The following is a 22,420-nucleotide window of genomic DNA, read 5'->3' as shown; positions in this document are numbered from 1 at the left end:
TTCTGACGCATGTACCTCCTTCTGCCCTTAGGGAGTAAGTCTGAAAGCCATTCTGTCTCATTTAGAATTTTAAACGTGTACAGTTTTCTGCTCTTAGAGGCCCTGGATTTAAATAATCACTCTTTCATTCCTATCTCAGGGCACCTGGGTGGCTTATTCAAGGTCCAACTCTTGATTTTGACTCAGGTCTTGATCTCAGAGTGGTGAGATTGAGTCCCACTTCACACTCCATTCTGAACATGGAGCCTGTATGGTGTTCTCTCTCTCCCTCTCCCTCTGCTCCTCTGCCCACTAGCACTCTCTCTCTCTCTCTCTCTCTCAAGAAAAGAAAAAAAAAAAAGAATAATCACTCTCAAATGTACTCTTAAATTTGCATCAAGAGCTAGCTTCATAGAAGCCCCTATGTACTGGCAAGAGAGACCATTATTATCTCACTGAAAGAACATTTTCATCCTGCCTGTATTGTATCAATAATCCTAAATCCAATAATATTATATCACTAGGAACATGAAAGGATCAATATTAAGATTTGAGCTTTTAACAAAAGTTTTAAGCCTGTTAAAAGTAATAACCTTATATATACATCTTGTTTTTTCTTTTTTCTTTTTTTTTTTAAGGATTTTATTTATTCGTCAGAGAGAGAGAGTGCGCACAAGCTGTGGGAGGGACAGGCAGAGGGAGACGCAGGCTCCCTCCTGAGCAAGGAGCCTGATTCAGGACTTGATCCCAGGACCCCAGGATAATGACCTGAGCGGAAGGCAGACGCTTAACAAACTGAACCACCCTGGTGTCCCTACAACTTGTTTTTGTAATAATTCAAATACACAGAAAATAGCACTCTTTTGGCAACTGAGGATTTTTTAGTGTTTCAAGGTAATTATTTGTTCTCACGGCACGTAGAGATTTAAGAAATTGAGTCAAATGAACATTGAACTTAGGGCATACCTTGAATGCTCTTTCTGTAATTAAAAGCCTGTGTTTTCTTCCCATCATTTGCCTTTTCCTTGAGCAGAGAAGTGAAGTATTGTTACTTAAATGTAATGATTACCAGGAGTCTAAATCATTGAGGTTTTACTAAATTGAGTCAAAAAGTATTTATTGAGAGTCATCTATTTATAATACAACCCTTTAACTTACTGTCCACTTTTGAGAATAAAGGGCACTATGGCCAGAGTGCCAGAAGACAGTGAGTACACCAAGATGTATGCCAAACCAGCTCTACAGTAAACACTGCATTTGTCACTGAACATAAAACAATGAGCAAGACAGACATGGTCCTTATCTTCAAGATCTTTATACGCAAATGAGAAGAACAGAAATAGAACAAAGAATTATAAGTGTAATGAGTGTGACAAAGGAAAAGCACAAGACGTTATAGGAAGGTGAAGGAATGGACCTGACTTAGACTTAGTTTTATTAATGAGTATCAGTTCAGACTGAGGGGTGGGAAAGAGGCAGGCACAAAGACTGAGGCTGAAGATCTCGTGCAGGAAAAAAACAAAACAAAACAAAACAAAAAGGCAGAACACTTAAGAACCAGGAAGATGTACTGAGATGAAGCCGGAGTGGTGGGCTACTGTCAGAACATGGGATCCCTATAAAAAATTGTATATTTTTGGGGCGCCTGGGTGGCTCAGTGGATTAAGCCGCTGCCTTTGGCTTGGGTCAGGATCTCGGGTCCTGGGATCGAGCCCGGCGTCCCGCTCTCTGCTCGGCGGGGAGTCTGCTTCCTCCTCTCTCTCTCTCTGCCTGCCTCTCTGCCTACTTGTGATCTCTCTCTCTGTCATAAATAAAAATTAAAAAATCTTTAAAAAAATTGTATATTTTTATTCCAAGAGAAATGAGTATTAAGCAGGAAGCTAATATTAGTAGGTATGCATTTTTTAGAAAGATAAATTTGGCTGTAATATTGTTCTGAGGTCAAAAACTTTCTGTGAAAGGCTATATAGCAAATAGTTTGGGCCTTGTGGACCATTCGGTCTCCACTGCAACTATTCAGCTCTGCCACTGCAGTGTGAAAGCAGCCAAGTAATACATAAACAAATGAGCATGGCTATGTTTCAGTAAAATTTTATTAATAAACAGTGAAATTTGAATTGTCATGAAATATTCTTCTGTCATAAAATATTATTCCTTTTTTTATTTGTTTAAAAACGTAAAGTTAGGGGCCCTGGATGATCAGTCCATTAAGTATGCAACTCTTGATTTCGGCTCAGTTCATGATCTCAGGGTCGTGACATCAAGCCCCACATTCAGCCTCATGCTGGGCATGGAGCCTGCTTAAGATTCTTTCTTTGCTTCTCCCTCTGCCCCTCACTCCCGTAAGAAGAAAATAAATAATAAATAAAATAAAATAAAAATGTAAAGCCATATCCCACTTTGTGGGCCATATAAAAACAGGTGGCAAGATTGTTGGGCTCTGATATAGAGCATGGAAGGGATAAGAGCTTTAAACTAAACAAAATAGCCGAGGGTGGGAGGGGCCTAGAGCCTTACCTTAAACCATGGTTGCATAGTTATTTACAAAAGACAGAAACTATAGATTATTTGTATGGAAGAATGGAGCTGCCACTGTCTTTTGGCTGCACAAATCCCAGATACTCAATGTGCTGTCAAGAAAAAGGGTGCTAAGCTCAAAGGCTGTGAACTAAACTGACTTGCATTATATTAAATATAATGCATTATATTGCATTATATTAAATATAATGCATTATATTGCATTATATTAAATATAATGCATTATATTGCATTATATTAAATATAATGCATTATATTGCATTATATTTAAGGCCTTCTCATGTAAAAAGTAAGCTAAGTAGACATATTTACTATTACTCTCAGATTCCTAATTACAAGTAAATATGAATATAATATTCTGAACTTAAAGTCTCTCCCTCTCCCTCTGCCCCTCCCCCCGTTCATGCTCTCTCTCATGCTCACTCTCTCTCTCTCTCTCAAATAAATAAATAAAATAAATAAATAAAATCCTTTTTAAAAACCAAAGAACTTTTTCAATTTTTAATAAATATGACATTATTCAAAAGACTTGTGTTGTTTTATAGAACTCTGTAGTTACGCTGTGCATTTTATGGATTTTATGGAGTTTTTTTAATAGTATTACAAAAGATCAAGAAATCTAACCAATGTGGCTTTATCACTTTAAAAAACGAAGGATGGGGCACCTGGGTGTCTCAGTAGGTTAAGCATCTGCCTTTGCTCTAATCATGGTGCCAGGGTCCTGGGATCCAGTCCTACATCCAGACCCATATTGAGCTCCCTGCTCAGCAAGGAAGGCTGTTTCTCCCATTCCCTCTGCCCCTCCCCCCTGTTCATGCTCTCTCTCATGCTCACTCTCTCTCTCTCTCAAATAAATAAATAAAATCTTTTTTAAAAACCAAAGAACTTTTTCAATTTTTTCATTAAAATTCAGATCTCAGTTTCTTCCTTGGCTCATCTATAAACCTGAACTTCATCACTTCCCTGGAGTTATTTGTTTTCATAAGGATGTATCACAACTTTCTCATCTGTGATAAGCGCAAATTGGATTTGGGGAGGGACACTCAGATCAGGTGCATAACCAAATGCAGTAGCAGTCTTTGGCTCCTTATTAGAATGAGGGAAATGCACCTGGGGGATTTCCAGAGCACTCGAAAACCTTGGCACTGGAGAGTAGCACTAGCCAGGTCCCTAGGGCAACACTGGAGTTTTCACCCCATGCCATTAAGAGCAGCCCACTGTAACTATAGCAATGCATCCGAACATGGTGGGCCTAAGCCCAGAAAGAGGCTTCCTGCAGCACAACCTGGAAAGGGCAACACAGAGCTGTAGGGCAGCAAGCCTTAATGCAGCCACTTCATACTCTTGCCAGTGGCTGCTGCGGGCCACCAGACTCCTCACTCTGAGGCCCGCATCACCCTGTCCAGGACCATGGCCATGGGGCTCCAAGGAACCAGGATGCCCAAATGCCAAGAAAGACTCAGGAGAGTGGGACAAGCTTGGACATGGTGCTTTGCTGCCCTCCTTTCTAGTCCCTTGAGGAGGGCGGAGGGGCTGGGCTTGGGAAACTCCCCCACTCCCACCCTCACCCTCCATTTGGGGACTTCCAAGCTACTTCCTACCCCCAGCACTCCTGGAAGTGAAAGCATCCCAGTGGGGCACTGTTTGGAAGTCCCTGACCACAGCAGCCCCCCCAAAGTTGGAAAAACATTCAACCCTAAGAGCCAAGGAGGCCACAATTTGTCCACTCCAGTGAGGGACTTAGCTGGAGAGTTGGGAAGAGAGAAGATAGAGTTCTGGCCTGTGGTGTTTGAGCTCCAGCAGCAAAGGAAACTTTCTTAACAGCTGGAAATCTCTACTCCACCCTCCAAGCCATTTTTTTTTTTTAACAGAATTTATTGAAATATAAATCACATATCACAAAACTCACTTTGTGTACAATTCAGAATTTTTTCGCATATCCTGAGCTGTACAACTATCACAACATTTCATCTGCCCAAAGTTACCCAAATCCATTAGCAGTTAATTTTTCATTCCTCCCTCCTCCTGGAAACAAATTTACTTTCTACTTCTGTGAATTTGCCTATTCTGGACATTTCATAAAAGCAGAATCATACAGTATATGTTCTTTGGGGATGGGCTTTTTTCACATACGATAATGCTTCAAGGTTCATCTATGTTGTAACATGTATTGGTACTTCACTCCTTTTTATTGATGAATAATATTCCATTGTGTGAATATACATTTTTCTCACCATTCACCAGTTGATGAACATTTAGGATGTTTCCACTTTTTGGCTTTATGAGTAATGCTAAGAACCTTCAAGTGCAAGTATCTGTGTGAGCACACACTTTCAATTCTCTTGTATAAAAACCTAGGAGTGGAATTGCTGGGTCATGCAGTAACTATGTTTAACATTTTGAGAAACTGCCAAACTATTCTTCAAAGTTTTCATAATTTCACAACCCCACCAGAATTTATGAGAGATTTCATTACTCCATATCCTCAACATTTGTTAATGTCTATTTCAGCCATCCCAGGGGTTGTGAAGTGGTATCTTTTTTTTTTTTTTTAATTTATTTATTTGAGAGAGAGAGACAGTGAGAGAGAGCATGAGCGAGGAGAAGGTCAGAGAGAGAAGCAGACTCCCTGTGGAGCTGGAAGCCCGATGTGGGACTCGATCCCGGGACTCCAGGATCATGACCTGAGCCGAAGGCAGTCGTCCAACCAACTGAGCCACCCAGGCGTCCCGTGAAGTGGTATCTTGTTGTGGTTTTATGTTTCCCCAGTAGCTGAAGACATTGCACATCTTTGACCGCACTTATTGGCCATTTGTATACCCTCTTTGGAGGAATGAATATTCGAATCCTTTGTGCATTTTCTTAATGGGCTATTTGTCTTTTTCTTGTTGAGTTGTAAGAGTTCTTGATATGTTCTGGATATAAATGCCTGATCAGATATATAACCTGCAAATACTTTCTCCCAATCCAATGTGTTGTCTTTTCACTTTCTTGATGGACACCTTCAAGCATAAAAGTTTTTAATTTTGATGAAATCCAATTTATCTACTTTTTTCTTTTGTCACTTGAGCTTTTGGTGTCATATCTAAGAAACAACTGTCTAATCCAAAAGTCATGAAGATTTATAGCTACAGTTTCTTCTGAAAGTTTTATACTTTAAGATCATACCTTTGGGTCTATGATCCATTTTGATTTAATATTTGTATATGGCCTGAAGTAGGAATCAAAACTCATTCTTTTGTATGGATCATTTAGTTATTCCAGTACCATTTGGTGAAAAGACTTCTTTCCCTGTGTAACTGTTTTGGCACCCTTGTAAAAAATCAAATTAGGGCCGATAAGTGTAAGATTGTATTTCTGGACTCTCAATTCTATTTCATTAACGTGTATTGTCTAGACCTACATCAGTAAACCTACTGCCTTCATTATTGCAGCTTTGTAGTAAACATCAAAACAAAAAGTGCAAGTCCTCCAATGGTACAGACTGAATTGCATTCCCCTAAAATTGGTATGTAATGCCCTAAACCCCCAACGTGACTAATTTGGACGTAGGGACCTTAAGGAGAAAATTAAGGTTAATGAGGTTGCTATGCACTGAATTGTTCCCCTCAAAATTCATGTTGAAACCCAAACTCCCAACATTTGGAGTAGGGCCTCTGGGAGATAATTAGGTTTAGATGAGGTAAATGAGGGCGGGACTCTCATGATGGGATTAGTGCCCTTATAGGAAGATATCAGAGAGTTAGCTTGCTCTGGCTCTGGCTCTGGCTCTGGCTCTGGCTCTCTCTTTCCTTCCCGGCTGTGTCAGAACACAATGAGAAGGCCAGGAAGTGTTCTCACCAGAACCCCATCAAAGCTGTCATCCCAGTCTCAGACTTCCAGCCTCTAGAACTATGAGGAAATAAATTTCTGTCATTTCAGTCATCCTGTCTATAGCATTTTGTTATTGCAGCCCCAGCTAAGATAGAGTTGAGAGGGCGGAGCCCTACCCTAATAGGACTGGTATTCATATAAGAGGAAGAGCCACCAAGAGTGTGCATGAATAGAGGGAAAGCCATGTGAGGACACAATGAGAAGGCTGCAAGCCAGCGAGATGGGTCCCACCAGAAATTCACCTTGCCTATTCCATGATCTGGGACTTCCAGCTTCCAGAAGCGTGAGAAAATAGATTTAAGTTGTTTAGGCTGCCAGGTCTGTAGTATTTTGTTATGGCAGCCCTAACAGACTAATTAATCCAGTTTTGTTCTTTTTCAAGACTGTTTTGACTATTCTGGGTACCTTGCATTTCATATGAATTTTAGGATCTGCTTTTCAATTAAAAAAAAAAAAAGAATAAATAAATAAATAAATAAATAAATGCCAGTTGGGATTTTGATAGGGATTGCACTGAATCTGCAGATCAACCTGGGGAATGGGGAATATTGCCATCTTAACCGTATCAAGTCTTCTGACCCATGAGCATGAGATTTTTTTCACTTGTCTTCTTTAGTTTCTTTTAACTATATTAACTTTCAGTGTTCATCTTAAAGTTCTTTTGTTAAATTTATTCCCAAGTATTTTATTCTTTTTGATATTATTATAAGTGAATCATTTTTTTAATTTTGGGATTATTCACTGTCAGTGTATAAAATATAATTGATTTTTGTATTTTGATCATATATTCTGCAACTTCCTGAACTTATTAGTTCTAATGGGTTTCTAATGATTTCCTTAGAATTTTACAAATACAAAACCATATCATCTGCCAGTGAATATAGTTTTATTTCTTCATTTTTAATCTGAATGTCTTTTACTTCTTTTTCTTACCTATTTTCCCCTCCCTATAGAAGTCAGAACCAAGAAAGGACATTCTTGTCTTGTTCCTGACCTAAGGTGGGGAAGCATTAGTCTCTTGCCATTAAGTATGTTAGCTGTAAGCTTTATCAAGTCAAAGAAATTCCCTGCTAGTCCTACTTTGGTTTTGGTTTTGTTTTTCTTTATGTTGGATATTGTCACTTTTTTTTTTCTTTTTTGACTGTGATGATCATGTGGGTTTTGTCCTTTATTCTACTAATATAGTGTATTACATTGAATGATTTTCTTTTTTTTTTTTTTTAAAGATTGTATCTATTTATTTGACAGAGAGATCACAAGTAGGCAGAGGGGCAGGCAGGGGGGCGCGGACAGGCTCCCTGCTGAGCAGAGAGCCCGACGCCCCGGCTGGATCCCAGGACCCTGAGATCATGACCCGAGGCAAAGGCAGAAGTTTAACCCACTGAGCCACCCAGGAGCCCCCATTGAATGATTTTCATATGTTTAATCAATCTTGTATAAATCTTACCTAGTCATGGCATTTAATTGTTTTAAAATTGTTTTTATATGTTGCTGGATTTGTTTCGCTAAATTACTTTGGTTTTGTTGAGGATTTTTATGTCTATATTCATAGACAAAATGAACATAGACACAGTGAACATAAATATTGCCCTGTAGGTTTTTTGTGAAGTTCTTTGTATGGACTTGGTTATGAAAGTAATAATGGCCTCTTGGACTGAGTTGTGAAGTATTCTCTTCTCCTCTATTTTTTGAAATACTTTATGAAGGATTAATGTTAATTCTACTGTAAACATTTGGCAGAATTTACCATTGAAGCCATCTGGGCCTGAGCTTTCCTTTGCGGGTAGATTTTTTTTTTATTGCTAATTCAATCTCTTTCCTTGTTATAGGTTTATTCAGATTTTTTATTCTTACTTGAGTCAGTTGCAATGATTTATGACTTTCTAGTCACAATTGTCCATTTCACTTAGGTTAACTAATTTGTTGGCATAAAATGTCCATAGTATGAACCCTTTTCATTTTGTAAGGTCAGTAGTAATGCTATCAGTTTCACTTCTGAATGTAATAATTTTAATCTTTTTTCTTGGTCATCTAGTTAAACTTCACTGATCTTTTCAAAGAAAGAACTTTTCATTCTGTTGATTGTCTGTTTTTCTATTCTCTATTTCATTCATTCGGTTCTAGTCTTTAGCGTTTCCTTGCTTCTGTTTGTCTTTAGTTTGTTTTCTTTGCCCTAATACTTAAGGTGGAAAGTTAGGTTATTGATTTTTTTTTTTTAAATTTGACAGAGAGACACAGCAAGAGAGGGAACACAAGGAGGGGGAGTGGGAGAGAGAGAGAAGCAGGCTTCCTGATGATCAGGAAGCCCAAAGTGGGGCTCGATCCCAGGGCCCTGGGATCATGACCTGAGCTGAAGGCAGATGCTTAACAACTGAGCCACCCAGGCACCCTGAGATCAATCCTTTTTTTAATATGGATATTTATAGTTATAAAATCTCCTCTATTCATTGCTTTAACCGCACCCAATGAGTTTTGGTATGTTATGTTTTTGTTTTCATTTAACTTGAAGTATGTTCTAATTTCTCTTGTGATTTCTTCTTTCACTCATTGGTTATTTAGAAATGTTTTGTTTAATATCCACTTTTTATGAATTGTCAAATTTCTGTTATTGACTTTTAATTTCATTCACTGTACAGTCCATTACATTATTTCAATCCTCTTGCATTTATTAAGGTTGCTTTTATGACCTAGCATACGGTCTGTCAGGAGAGTGTTCCATGTGTACTTGAGAAAGATGTATATTCTCCTTTGAGAGTCTCATAGATGTCTTTTAGTTCTAGTTAGTTTATAGTTTTGTTCAAATTTTCTATCTCCTTTTTGATCTCTGTGGTTATTCTATCCATCATTAAAAGTGGGGTATTGAAATCTCCAACTATTAATATCTCCAACTAGATATTAATAAAATTATCTATTTCCCCCTTCATTCTGCTAGTTCTGTTTGATGTATTTTAGGGTTCTGTTATTAGGAGAATATATATACACACACACCCACACACCCACACACTCACACACACACAGGTTCTTAGATGTAAGTTTATAATTGTTATATATTCCAGATGGATTGACCCTTTTATTATGATAAAATATCATTCCTTGTCTTTATTTTTATCTCAAAGTCTATTTTGTCTGATTCTACTGCAGTCACTTCAGCTATTTTTTGAATACTATTTGTAATAGTGTCTTTTTTTCCATCTATTTGTATCTTTAACATGTTTCAAACAGACAGCATAGAGTCAGAGCATGGTTTGGTTTTTTTTTCATTCTTTCTGCCTACTTCTGCCTTCTGATTGAAGTGCTTAATCTATGTTTAATGATTTAAATATAATGTCTGCCATTTTGATATTTGTTTTCTATGTATCTTATGTCTTTTTGTCCCTCTATTCCTCCATTACTGCCTTCATACATGTTAAACAGATAGTTCTAGTGTACCAATTTTAATTCCCTTGAGGTTACTTTTACCATATTTTTAAAGTTATTTTCTTGATGGTTACCCTGGGGATTGCAGTAGTCCCCTCCTTATCCACAGGTTCACTTTCCCCCCTTTCAGTTTCCACAGTCAACCACAGTCAGGAAGCAGATTGTCCTCCTTCTGACACACCATCAGAATGTCAGTAGTAGCCTAACAATACATCACAATGCCTGTCATTCACCTCACCTCATTGCATCATGCAGTCATTTCATTATCTCATATCATCACAAGAAGAAGATAAGTACAGTACAATAAGATATCTTGAGAGCGAGAGAGATACCACATTCACATAAGTTTTATTATGGTATATTGTTATAATTATTCTATTTTATTATTAGTTATTTTTATGAATCTATTACTGTGCCTCATTTATAAGTGAAATTTTATCATAGGTATGGATGTATAGGAAAAACATAGCATATATATTGAGTTCAGTACTATGTGCAATTTCAGGCATCCACTATGGGCCTTGGACCACATTCCCTGCAGATAAAAGGGAGACTTACTGTAAAATTAACATCTTAACATAACTATGGATTCTGTTTTGCTTCATGGTTCATCTTGGAATTTATATAGTCTAGTCAAATTAACTCCAGAAAAATTCAACTTGCAAACACTGTGGAGGTACACATTGGGAGGTTGCTATTATAAGAAGCACCTGCCTCTGGTATGAACACTTACCTTGTCTAACAGTACATTCTGCCACAACCTAAAGATACTGAGGTAACTTCTATCTCTGGCACCAAAAGATGTAAAGAAAAACTGCAAAGAAAAATGGTGAGATAATTTCAGTGTCATTAAAAAAAGTGGGGGTGGGTGACAGTATCTGTCATGAAGATCTGTTGGCACCTGCTATGATTAAAGCAAACTAATAGGACACCATTCCCTATTTCATATATTATTTTTGTTTCACTCTTTGCTACAATAGAATAAAAATAGGTAATTGGAGCTTGAACAAGGTGTCTTTAAAAACTATCTTACAGGGGCATGTGGGTGGCTCAGCCTGTTAAGTCTGATCTTAGGGTCCTGAGGTAGAACCCCACATTGGGCTCCATGCTCAGCATGGAGTCTACTTAGAGTCTCTCCTCCTTCTGCACCCCCATACAGGCACATGCTCTCTAATAAAATAAATAAAATTTTTAAAAACTTTATCTTACAGGAAATACAATTTTATCAATATTTACTCAGAAAAGGAGCTTGAAATAGGTAAATATTTATCTACACATAGTTTATTACAATAATCTTAAAAACTTATGAAAAAGATTAAAACTATATTTATTCTGAACTTTCCAAAGAGGCATGATTTGGTGTCCACATGAGCCAAGTATACATAAAGCATTAAAAAAAAAAATGCAAGTGGGGGCCCCTAAGTGTCTCAGTCAGTTAAATGAGTGATCAGTTAAATCAGTCAGTTAAAATGGTTTTGGCTCAGATTAAGATCTTATGAGTCATGGGCTCCATGCTCAGCAGGGCATCCGCTTGAAGATTCTCTCTCTGCCCCTCCCCCTACTCATGCACACACTTCCTCTCTCTCTAAAAATAAATAAATGAATAAATCTTTCAAAAATTCAAGTGGATTTCAGAGATCAACTTATTTTAAGGATCTTAATTTCAAATCATATCTTTCATAGTCTTCTAAAAAAAATCCAGAAATGCTTAATTTCTACTAATTATAGATGTAAAACACCCATGTTAAAACTTAACTTTGCTTTGAATGCTATAGAAAAAAAATAGCATGTTTCAATCTATAATTCTATGTTTGCTTTTAGCCCCATCTCTTCCTCTGCATTTAACTGATTTTGCAAAGTCACGTTTTAAAATAGGCTTTTATGAGAAAATCTGACAAGTGACAGCACTAAATACAGTCTCTCAGTGTATCATCCTTCCGACCCCATAGTTAGTGACTTTTCATGATTGAGTAGTTATTTTTAAGGATGAGAAAGCTCAGTTATATGTTTGATTTGCTAAGAAAAAAAAAAAAAGTCAAACAAATAATATTTTGGGCATTTACACTTTTCATAGGAAAATTTTAAAGTGCTATTTTCCAGTTAATAAATTGAAATGTTGCTATGTAATACTCTCCATGAAGCAAAACTTTTCATAACAAGACTATATTGAGGAGATTTTCCAAATAGAATTATATACATAATATGTGGCCTAATGATAACTACTTAATGATAACTATTTATCCTCTATTTCCTTTCCTTAGACCAAACTGTTTTGCTTTCTTGCATTATCATAATCTTATATCATTTTGTTCAGATATATAGATAAGAAAAATCTCCTAGTCCATTTGGTTCCCACTTCTTTTTTTTAGAACTATTTTTTCTATTTATTTGAAGCACAGTTAAAAAAAAAATGATACATTTTGAAAATTCAGTGGCACAAGGTACACTGCCATAACTTGAGGGACATTATACAATTTTTTTAAAAAAGGAAACAAAAAGAAAAAAATTTCCATTTGAATCACTGTATTACATAATTTTACCTGCCCAAACAGACCATTTACAAATATTAGGTCAATAAACTGCTAACATTCATAAAAAGGTAACTTTCTTACTGAAATGCAAGAATTTAAAAGATTGGTATCTAAATAAGAAAAGATAAAACTATAGTTCCCACTTCTTAAACTAAATAATTTATCAATTCTATCCACTCTTGTATATAATCTACCACTTAGACCTATGACTTTGGGTTATTTTTCTTCTTTTTTTTTTTTAAGATTTATTTATTTATTTATTTGACAGGCAGAGATCACAAGTAGGCAGAGAAGCAGGCAGAGAAAGAGGAGGAAGCAGGCTCCCTGCTGAGCAGAGAGCCTGTTGCTTCGGGGCTGGATCCCAGGATCATGACCTGAGCTGAAGGCAAAGGCTTTAACCCACTGAGCCACCCAGGTGCCCCTTGGGTTCTTTTTCTTTTGCTTAATTTCCTCATCTGAGAAAAATGAGAATAAAATATAGTAACAAATTTTTGTGAGAATTAAATGAGAAAATATCTATACAGAACTTAAAACAGTGTTAAAACAAGTATGTTCAACAAATGATAGTTGTTGTTATCATTATTAAAATTAAAATGCTTGACCCTGAAATGTCACTATAGATGTGAGAAACAGCCATACATTGGGCTTAAGAAGGCACAGTCAGGCTGTCCATGGCACCATTGTTAATAATAACAAAATGTTGGAAATGAACTAATGGTCAATGAATAAACAGAAATTACATGAATAAACAGAATAAACAGAATATGAGTAAACAGAAATAGCTCCATCTAGATGTGCTATGACTCCAAGAGATATTAACTTCTTTTTAAGAAAGAACTGAAAACCAACATGTATAAAGTAGCATTTGCTTCAAAAACAAAGCAAAACTATATATATACACATATATATGTATGTCTATATATATAGACACACAAAGATACATGTATGCATGTGTCTATATGTGTATTTATAGATATAGATATTTATACACACAAAGGGAAAAAGTCTGAAAAGATACATATCAAACTAATAACAGTGTTTGCCTCTAGAAAAGCAATGGGATTAGGGATTATAGGCATGGAAGAAAGATGTTAGTTTAAGAACTGTTTTGTGACTTTGTTAGGGAATGCAATGTATTCGTATATTGATTGTAATATTAAAATTTTTTTTAGTTCTTCTTCCTTTCCTGAGCAGTTCAGCCCTAAAGCTGTTGGTGGAACAGAGAAAGCCGGCATCCACAGTAGAGGTGAGGGCAGAAAAGAGCTGTAGTAGCCCAAAACAATGTCAAAACCAGAAAAGTTGAGGAGGTTGTCCACATGGAAGGATATAATTCTATTTGGAAAATCTCCTTGATACATTCAGAGCCCAAGTAAGTAAGAAGGGCCTCCATGTATGAGGGTATACACGCTAGACTATCTGGGGTGATATCTGGAGTGATGAGGCTTCAGAGTGACAACTTACCCTCAAATAGTTCAGAGGGGAAAGTTTTTTGTATTGTACTTGGAAGTATTCTGTAAGCATAGATTATTTAAAACAAAAATAAAATGTAAAGTACATTTGAAAGAAACTACAATATTTAAAATTATCATTATAATGATTCAATGTTATAATGTTTCTCTCCCCTGCTTCTCCCCTTTCTCTCTTTTTTTCTTTCATTGCTTCCCTTCCTTCCTTCCTTCTCCTTCCCTCTCCTTCTTCTCCATGTTTGCCCTCTTTTCCTCCCTTCTTCCTTTTTCTTTCTCAGCATTATGCCTCTAATGTCACACACAGAGCCCTAATCAATCTTCCAGGTGGGTTCAGAAAGATTCTTCATATATCCCCACTAAAAAGTAGCAGATATTGTAGGTAAATAATAAAAATGATGACAGTTAAAGATAACTACCATCCTAAAAAAATATTATAGTGATTATGTGTTTACTTATACACTACCCCAAATCTCTCTGTTCACCAGAACAATTTGTTTTTATTAGTTGCTTCTGTGCAGGTATTATTGACTAAATAATATCATGAAATTATTAGGGTATTCAGAAATAATGATGTTTTACTAATGCTTTCCTTACCTACCTCTTATAATGAAGTGAAAAATATGGGAAAAAGTTCTCTGTGAACTATAAAGCACAAAAAAATGTCAGCAGAGTTAATAAAAAAATGTTGATTACATGTTGAAAAAAATGTTAGCAGTCATTTAATTAGCAAAAAGTATTTAACTATACAGAAATTTAGTATTAAATACGATGTATCTCTACTACAAATTCCTAACTCCAAGAAAAATTACCAACACTAATGTATCAGTATGATGCAGATTTTCTCCACATTATATAATAAAGCAAAGGCAGAAAAGCTTTTCACCTTTTCACCCTCTGTAACAATCTGGATAGCATTTGGGATGAGTCGAGCAGTTTTCTCCTTAGTCATGAAGGTTATGTTCTTTAATGCAATACAAATCTAAACACACAAAAGAATGAAAAATTATTATATGGATTTTTCAGAAACATGTACAGCACAAAATACCAAGTATTACATCAACCTAATCCAGAATATTCCACTGAAGAATGAAGGAGTTAATAATAATAAGTACATGCTTTCATTCTCTGAAAAAAACAGGGTAAGCAGTCAGACATTCTCCCCCATCAATAATTTCCACCACAGTTCTTATCTCTAAGTTTAGGATAGAGTGTGAAAAGACATGTGGGTGTTCATGTTCCATATTAACACATACACACACAAACAAAATTCAGACAGTCTGTCACATAAGACATGATTTTGGCAGTCAAATGGATATATGTTCAAGCTTTTTTCAACCTGAAATCTCTTTCTCAAACTGTATTAAATATGTACAAATGGAGCTCAATGTACTAAGAAAATAGATTACATACTTCAACAGTATATAAATTGTATATATATCTATTACATGCAATACAAGTACAATATACAAATATATATAAATTTACTTTGGAATCTAAAGTATATTATTTTTAGGAAGACTGCATATATTTCTACCTATGCAATTATTTGTATCAACAAATCAAATCTAAATACAGCTTACTGTAGTTTCCCATCTGAAGATGTTGCTATAGAAACACAGCCAGTTTTCTGAAAGATATAGACGTCCCTGAAGCAAAATGTCCCTCTGAAGAGCACAAGCATAATCTAGACACACAAGAATAAGGAACAGCTTATTCACAAAAATCTGGCAACTTTATAATCTCATCCTACTTTAACACACGAAAAGTCATCACTCTTTGTTCATTAGTTTGTTTGTTCATTCAATCACTCACTGATTCAGATACTTTGGGCACCATACACCAGATATTTTGCTGGCACTAGCATTACCAAACATGGGCCTTGCCCTCATGGAACAGTCTAGAAGGGAAGGTATACAATTAACAAACAAATACAAAATAAGTATAATGATCAAAGTGTAGAGAAAGCTATGAGAGACTATTACAAAGAGGACACAGGCATGAGGGGATTGGGTAGGGAGAGTGTATATCAGAAAAAGTAGTTTTTAAACTAAGAACTAAAGGTCAATAAATGGTCAGCTGGACTATGAGGAAAGAGCATGTGTGAAGACCCTGTGGTAGAAAGAAAAAGCACACCTGAGCAACTATACAAAGAACTTTGGGCTAGAGAAGCTGGAGAAACTAGATCATGTAAGGTTGACAGACTACGGTAGACTGTGAACTTTACAAGAAGCCACTGATGAGGTGTTTTGTTTTGTTTTCCCATTGATGAGTTTCAAGCAGAAGGAGCCTGATCAGATGTGTATTATTCAAGACTACTTTTTTCCACACTAGGAGAATAGATTCATATAAATGAGTTGAAAGTCCAGGGGCAAACTGATGGTGGCTTAGACCTAGAAATGACAGTATTAAGAGAAAGAAATAGTTTTATGTAACTACTTTACTCAAGTAAATATACTTGAGATATTTAAGAGGTAATACTGATGGGAGAGTGGTGATTAGACATTGGAAAAGGGTGAGGAAGGGGACAATAATTACTCCAAAAATTGTGTAGATTTTAAGTTAGTTTCAAAGTTGATCCTCTCTGCCTCAGCACTAAAATCCAGCAAAATCAGGGGTGTTCTGATAAATGCCACTATCCACCAGTAAGTTAATACCATGATTTAGATTTGGCTCTTTGGCTAATGTAAATAGTATGGTTAAATTATCAATAATTCAAGATATAAAGGGGTGCTGTTGATGGAGTTTGGGGATATAGGTGAGGTTTGGTGGGGTAAGCTCTGAAGCTGACAAACAAAAAAGAATTCTTGAGACATCTCTGGTGCAAAATGGTGGTTTATTAAAGCACAGGTACAGGACGGTGGGCAGAAAGACCAGCTGTACTGCGGTTGTGAGGGGTGGCTGATTATATACTCAGGAGTAGGGGGAAGTAAGGGAAAGCATTTCAAAAGAACTTTCATATGCTGAAGAGGACCCACCTACAAGATACCTACAAAATACTAGAGGCCATGACCTTGTCAAGTTAAGGTTGTTTTCCCCTCTAGCTGGGTATTAACATTAAGACAGTTGGGAGATGCCTGGAATAACGTCACATGTGTCCCACCCCAGGAGTGGGAAGTGTGTGGGGGTGGGGGGTTTGCAGGGTGTCAGCTTGTGCTTTGTCTTCAGCCAGCCTTCTGCTCCCTCATCGCTGTGAGAAGATTTAGTTTAAATGATAAATTTAAGGGGTGCCTGGGTGGCTCAGTGGGTTAAGCCGCTGCCTTCGGCTCAGGTCATGATCTCAGGGTCCTGGGATCGAGCCCCGCATCGGGCTCTCTGCTCAGCAGGGAGCCTGCTTCCTCCTCTCTCTCTGCCTGCCTCTCTGCCTGCTTGTGATCTCTCTGTCAAATAAATAAATAAAATCTTAAAAAAAAAATAAAATAAAAAAATAAAAAATAAATGATAAATTTAAAAACTATATAAAGTGATTAACAATTTTAGGAAAACGTCATTGAGGTATAAACCTCAAAATATTTAAATTTAATCATGTTAAATTTCTAAGTAAATACTAAAAATTGAGCAAAGTAATTCTTGCAAAATGTTTCCTTCAGCAGAACAAAACTGAGATGCCCCCAAACAAAAGTCCTAGTAAATAATTAAGTAGATTAAGTTACTCATTATGGGTATGCATCTCTAAAACAGGGATTGGGCTCAAGGTCACCTTGAGGTGTCCTGAAATTTTTATCTAAGCCACTGAACCATTTTATTAATTTAGTGCTTCTTGCATTTCAGATCAGAAATACTTGGCACACTTATTAAAACACAGATTGCTAGGCCCCTCCCCAGAGTTTCTGATTAAATATGTCTGGAGCAGGGTAAAGACTTTCAAGTCTAACATGATCCCAGGTAACACCAACACCGCTAGCCTGTGTACCACACTATGAGAACCACTGCACCATTTTACATTAACTATGTTCAAAGCTATAGCAACCAACCAGATTATTTTAACTGAAGACTATTTGACATAGATTGACAGATTTTTTTCAGTGTTTTAAAAAAGGGTTTTCCTGGGGCACCTGGCTGGCTCAGTCAGTTAAGCATCTGACTCTTGATTTCAAGTCAGGTTATGGTCTCAGCGTGGTGGGATAGAGCCCCAAGTCCCATCCTGCTCCAAATTCAGCAAGGAGTCTGCTGAAGATTGTCTTTCTCCCTCTCCTTCTATTCCTTCCCCCAACCTTTAGGATAGAGGTGAAAAAGGAGAGGGGGGTGGGAATCCCAAAACAGATATATTTTATTGGAATAAACTATACCTCAATAAACATTTTTTTATAAAATGGCTTTCTAGCAATATGGCCCATGCAAGAAATGGAAAAAAAATTTTTTAAGCCAGGGGATTTTACTTTTATTTTTTTACTCTCAATTTCCCTACTGATAAGTAAACGTGTAATTATCATATCAGAAGGCAATATTCTACCTGATTGAGTCAAATAACTATCTGATTCATCTAGAATGGAATAAGAAAATGTTTATCAAAAATTGGTCTATGAAAAAAAAAATTGGCCTGTGGATTTTATAACTTTATAATTAGTGACTAGAAAGATAGAATAAAATTAAGTAAATTAACCAAGCAACATAGATCACTTTGATATGTGTGTTAACATCAACTAACTAGTTATTACATAATCAATTTTGGAACAATTGAATGGCTCCAATTCTTAAAGATTTATTAACTATAACACAACAAAGGTTAGAGTGGAAATATGTACCAAGTGTTATGGAAATACAGATGGAGTGAATAAGCACCATATACTTCTAGAGTAAGATTGCACAATAAATAAACAAGATGTCCTATTTATAGTTTTATCAAAGGATTTAGACATCATCTATCCATAAGGGAGATAACAGTGAATTCAAAGAATGTGTTCTTAAACAATCATGTCAGGAAATATACATCCCAAAGTATTCTTTTTTTTTTTTTTTTCCAAAATATCCTTATCTAGCAGCAATCATCTATGGGAACACAATAATGCTAACATTGCCTTAAAAAAGACTCTCCAGAACAACATTTTTAGGACTGCTTTCAGATTTAATATTTAAATTATAAAAGAAACCATTCTTGGGCACCTGGGTGGCTCAGTGGATTAAGCCTCTGCCTTGGGCTCAGGTCATGATCTCAGGGTCCTGGGATGGATGGAGCCCCTCTTCGGGCACTCTGCTCAGTAGGGAGCCTGCTTCCTCCTCTGTCTCTCTGCCTGCCTCTCTGCCTACTTGTGATCTCTGTCAAATAAATAAAGTCTTAAAAAAAAAGAAAAGAAACCATTCTCCTTTTTCATTTTTTATTTTTTTTAGAGAGTGAGTGAGCAGGGAGAGGTAGAGGAGAAGGAGAGAGAGAATTCCAAGCAGGCTTCACACCCAGTTCGGAGCTGGAGGTGGGGCTTGATCCTACAACCCCGAGACCATGACTTGAGCCAAATCAAGAGTTGGACACTCAACCAACTGAGCCACCCAGGGGCCACAACCAATCTCCTTTTTTATACTTTACATTTTTTTGTGTTGTTTGCTTTTTACTGAGACAACTGTCAAGGTAAATACAAATTGAAAAAGAAAAAAATTAATTTTCCCCGGTGCAAAAAGGGGAAAAAAGACTCCTTCACGTCTCTTTATTTTCTGTACAAAATTTGTAAATTCTTTCTTGCTCCTTTCAGATATATGTGAATCTTTTAAAAAGTGAAATAAGCCCCTGGCCAGTTTTACAACCCAGGAATGTTTTCTTAAGGACCTAGCAGTCACCTCTTTAAAATGTAAACATCAAGAGAGATAGCACCCTTTCTCTCCGTTTCTGTGATATGGTAGAAGCTTAACTTCAGTGGGCACCTCGCTCCAAGTTGTAAAATTAACTCTTGTCATAAAGATGTAAGTTTATTTTTCCTTTTCATAAAGCCAGTTAGTTAAAACAGAGAGTAGCCCCAATTATCAGGTGAATTTATGATGAACTGCGTGCGATAAACAGTACTATCAGTCCTCTTGAAGACTAGTTATCATTTATCTTTAGAGCATTTGTAAAGGGTTGCAACTCTTTGGTTATTTAAAAAGGTGAGATTTCTGTCTTTCCTCACAATCTCTTTTACAGATTACCTGTGGTGCAAGTCCCATTTCAGTTGAATGCTTTTTCAATAATAAAACTGTTTTCTTTCTTTTCTAGTTTTGTGGAGTTTTCTGGATGGGTAGGATATTTTCTTTTTAATTATATTTCCCCAACATAATATTTTCTTTGGCCAGGATTAAGCAAGAAAAAAAGAAGGCACAAATGAATATTAGGAGTGAAAATGTGGACTCCAGCTAAAGCAAACGTTTTTAGAAATGTTCTAGGGATAGTTAGTTGTCCTAATCAGGGCTTCACACTGGGAGAGGTCAGCTAACAATTAGGACTTTAATTAGGACTATACTCCTTCAGCGGCTACTGTAAGCCCTTCTATTACCTTTATTAACTGTTTAAAAAGAAATGTTTGGCTAATCAGCATAATCACATTAGAAAAGGGATTTCATTAGTGAAATTAGTGGCTTCTTATATTGCTACGCATGGGGTCACACTGGTGAAATCAGTTGTATAAATATACATAGATTGGTTAAAATCTTTTAGAGATCCTCTTCATCATCATTATTATAAGTGCAGAGAATAAGAACCTAGTATGGCACTCAAGTGTTATCCTACAACAGTACTTCTCACACTTTAAGTGCATATAAATTACCTGGGAATACTACTGGAGGAAGATCTGTGTCTTCCCCCTGACACATTTAATTATTCAAGCATTTATAGCAATATAGACTGATGGATATTTATTTTATTCTTTAGGTTATAATCCAATATTGTCATTATTGATTTTATTATTGCTTAAATTATTCTGTCTTTGACCACTGGGAGTTTTTTCAAGTTTTTTCAAGTTTTTCAAGTTTTTTCAAGCTTTTTTCAAGCTCCTTTTTTTTTTAAGCACTTCCTTATTTTCTGGCACTATAAACTACAAGATACTCCACAGTCACTTATCTTATATTTTTCATTGTCCCAGCCCCAGAATGGACCATTTTTTCAAGGAGATCTCATTCACCAGTTGAATGACATCTTGGGTATTCCCCAATTATTACTAAAAATGCTATAAACAATCATGCCACAGGACTTTTGGGAACACAGGTTTATAGTTCACTTAAGAAAATAATTAGGATTGGTTAAGCATATGTGTAACTTTACAAGAAAATGCCAACTTGCCATCCAAAGCAGCTACTCTAGTTTGCACTCCAAACTACTTACTACACTCTAGTAAGCTACTACAAATTAAGATGAGAGTCTGCTGAGCAGAGAGCCCAATGCGGGGCTCGAACCCAGAACCCTGGGATCATGACCTGAGGTGAAGGCAGAGGCATGAACCCACAGAGCCACCCAGGTGCCCCGGTTATATATTCTTTCAAAGAGGGCCAGTCCTGTTCATCTTTAAAAAATCAGATATGGGATTATCAACTATTTTCTCTCGGTCTGTAGCTTAGTATATTTATATATGGTATTAATTCTACTTTGTAAAAGTCTGTATTTTCCAAATTTTATAAATGGAACAGGTTTATTGTATCAGTGAGAGAACACTACAAAATGTAAATTTTTAAAAGCAAATTTACATACTGAAAAATACCTAGAAAAGTTATCTGACAATTTTCTTTCTTTTTTTTTTTTTAAAGATTTTATTTATTTATTTGTCAGAGAGAGAGAGAGAGAGCGAGCACAGGCAGACAGAGTGGCAGGCAGAGGCAGAGGGAGAAGCAGGCTCCCTACAGAACAAGGAGCCCGATGTGGGACTCGATCCCAGGACGCTGGGATCATGACCTGAGCCGAAGGCAGCGGCTTAACCCACTGAGCCACTCAGGCGTCCCTTATCTGACAATTTTAACCAAAATTATATGTAGGTATTATGATTACCAATAATTTTCAATTTTTTTCTTTATATTTTTCTCTATAGCTTTAATGTTTTATAATGAGTATATGTCACTGTATCATCAGACTTTCAAGATAGCAACGACAAGTATGATAAATTTTGTAAAGCTTTCTATGAAAAGTATTTAATTTCAAGTGACAAACTGGCAAGAAACATTTGCAACACACATGAAAAAGATCTAATTTTTTAAACATCTAACAAGCTACTACAAATTAAGAAAAAGACAAACCACCACCAGAAAAATGGGCAAGTTTATGATGAGAAATGTTCACAGAAGAAGAAATACAAATGGTTTACAGACATATGAATAATGTTCAACCTCCTTTATAATTAAAGAAATGCATATTTAAACAAGGATGAAGTACCATTTCTACCTACCAAATTCTACTAAAGCAAAGTTCCTGAGGTGTGGCAAACAGGTACTTACGTACACTTAATGAAAATGCAAATTGGTGAAGCCTTTTGGAGTAAATTGGCAATAGGAAACTTTCTACATTATTTTTTGAAAGATTCTGTTTATTCATTTGACAGAAAGAGAGAGAGACAGTGAGAGGAAACACAACCAGGAGGAGAGGGAGAGGGAGAAGCAGATTCCCTGCTGAGCAGGAAGCCTGAGGTGGAGCTCACTCCCAGTCCCAGGTCATGATCCTGAGCCAAGGGCAGA

General features: G+C 36.5%; 1 protein-coding gene across 1 annotated transcript in view; it reads right to left on the bottom strand.

Moving 5' to 3' along the window:
- GRAMD1C (GRAM domain containing 1C) overlaps window positions 1–22,420 on the bottom strand; it is a 93,006-nt gene that overhangs the window by 44,707 nt on the left and 25,879 nt on the right. The window contains exons 4-6 of the mRNA XM_047725142.1: window positions 15,385–15,488; window positions 14,688–14,783; window positions 10,541–10,621 (exon numbers count right to left, since the gene is read on the bottom strand). Of these exons, the coding sequence (XP_047581098.1) occupies window positions 10,541–10,621; window positions 14,688–14,783; window positions 15,385–15,488 (281 nt within the window). The remainder of the gene's footprint in view (window positions 1–10,540; window positions 10,622–14,687; window positions 14,784–15,384; window positions 15,489–22,420) is intronic.

This window comes from Lutra lutra, chromosome 1 (assembly GCF_902655055.1).
Source record: "Lutra lutra chromosome 1, mLutLut1.2, whole genome shotgun sequence".
Lineage (NCBI taxonomy): Eukaryota > Metazoa > Chordata > Mammalia > Carnivora > Mustelidae > Lutra > Lutra lutra.
Note: the sequence above shows the minus strand (reverse complement) of the source record. Positions and strands in the feature narration are given on the sequence as shown.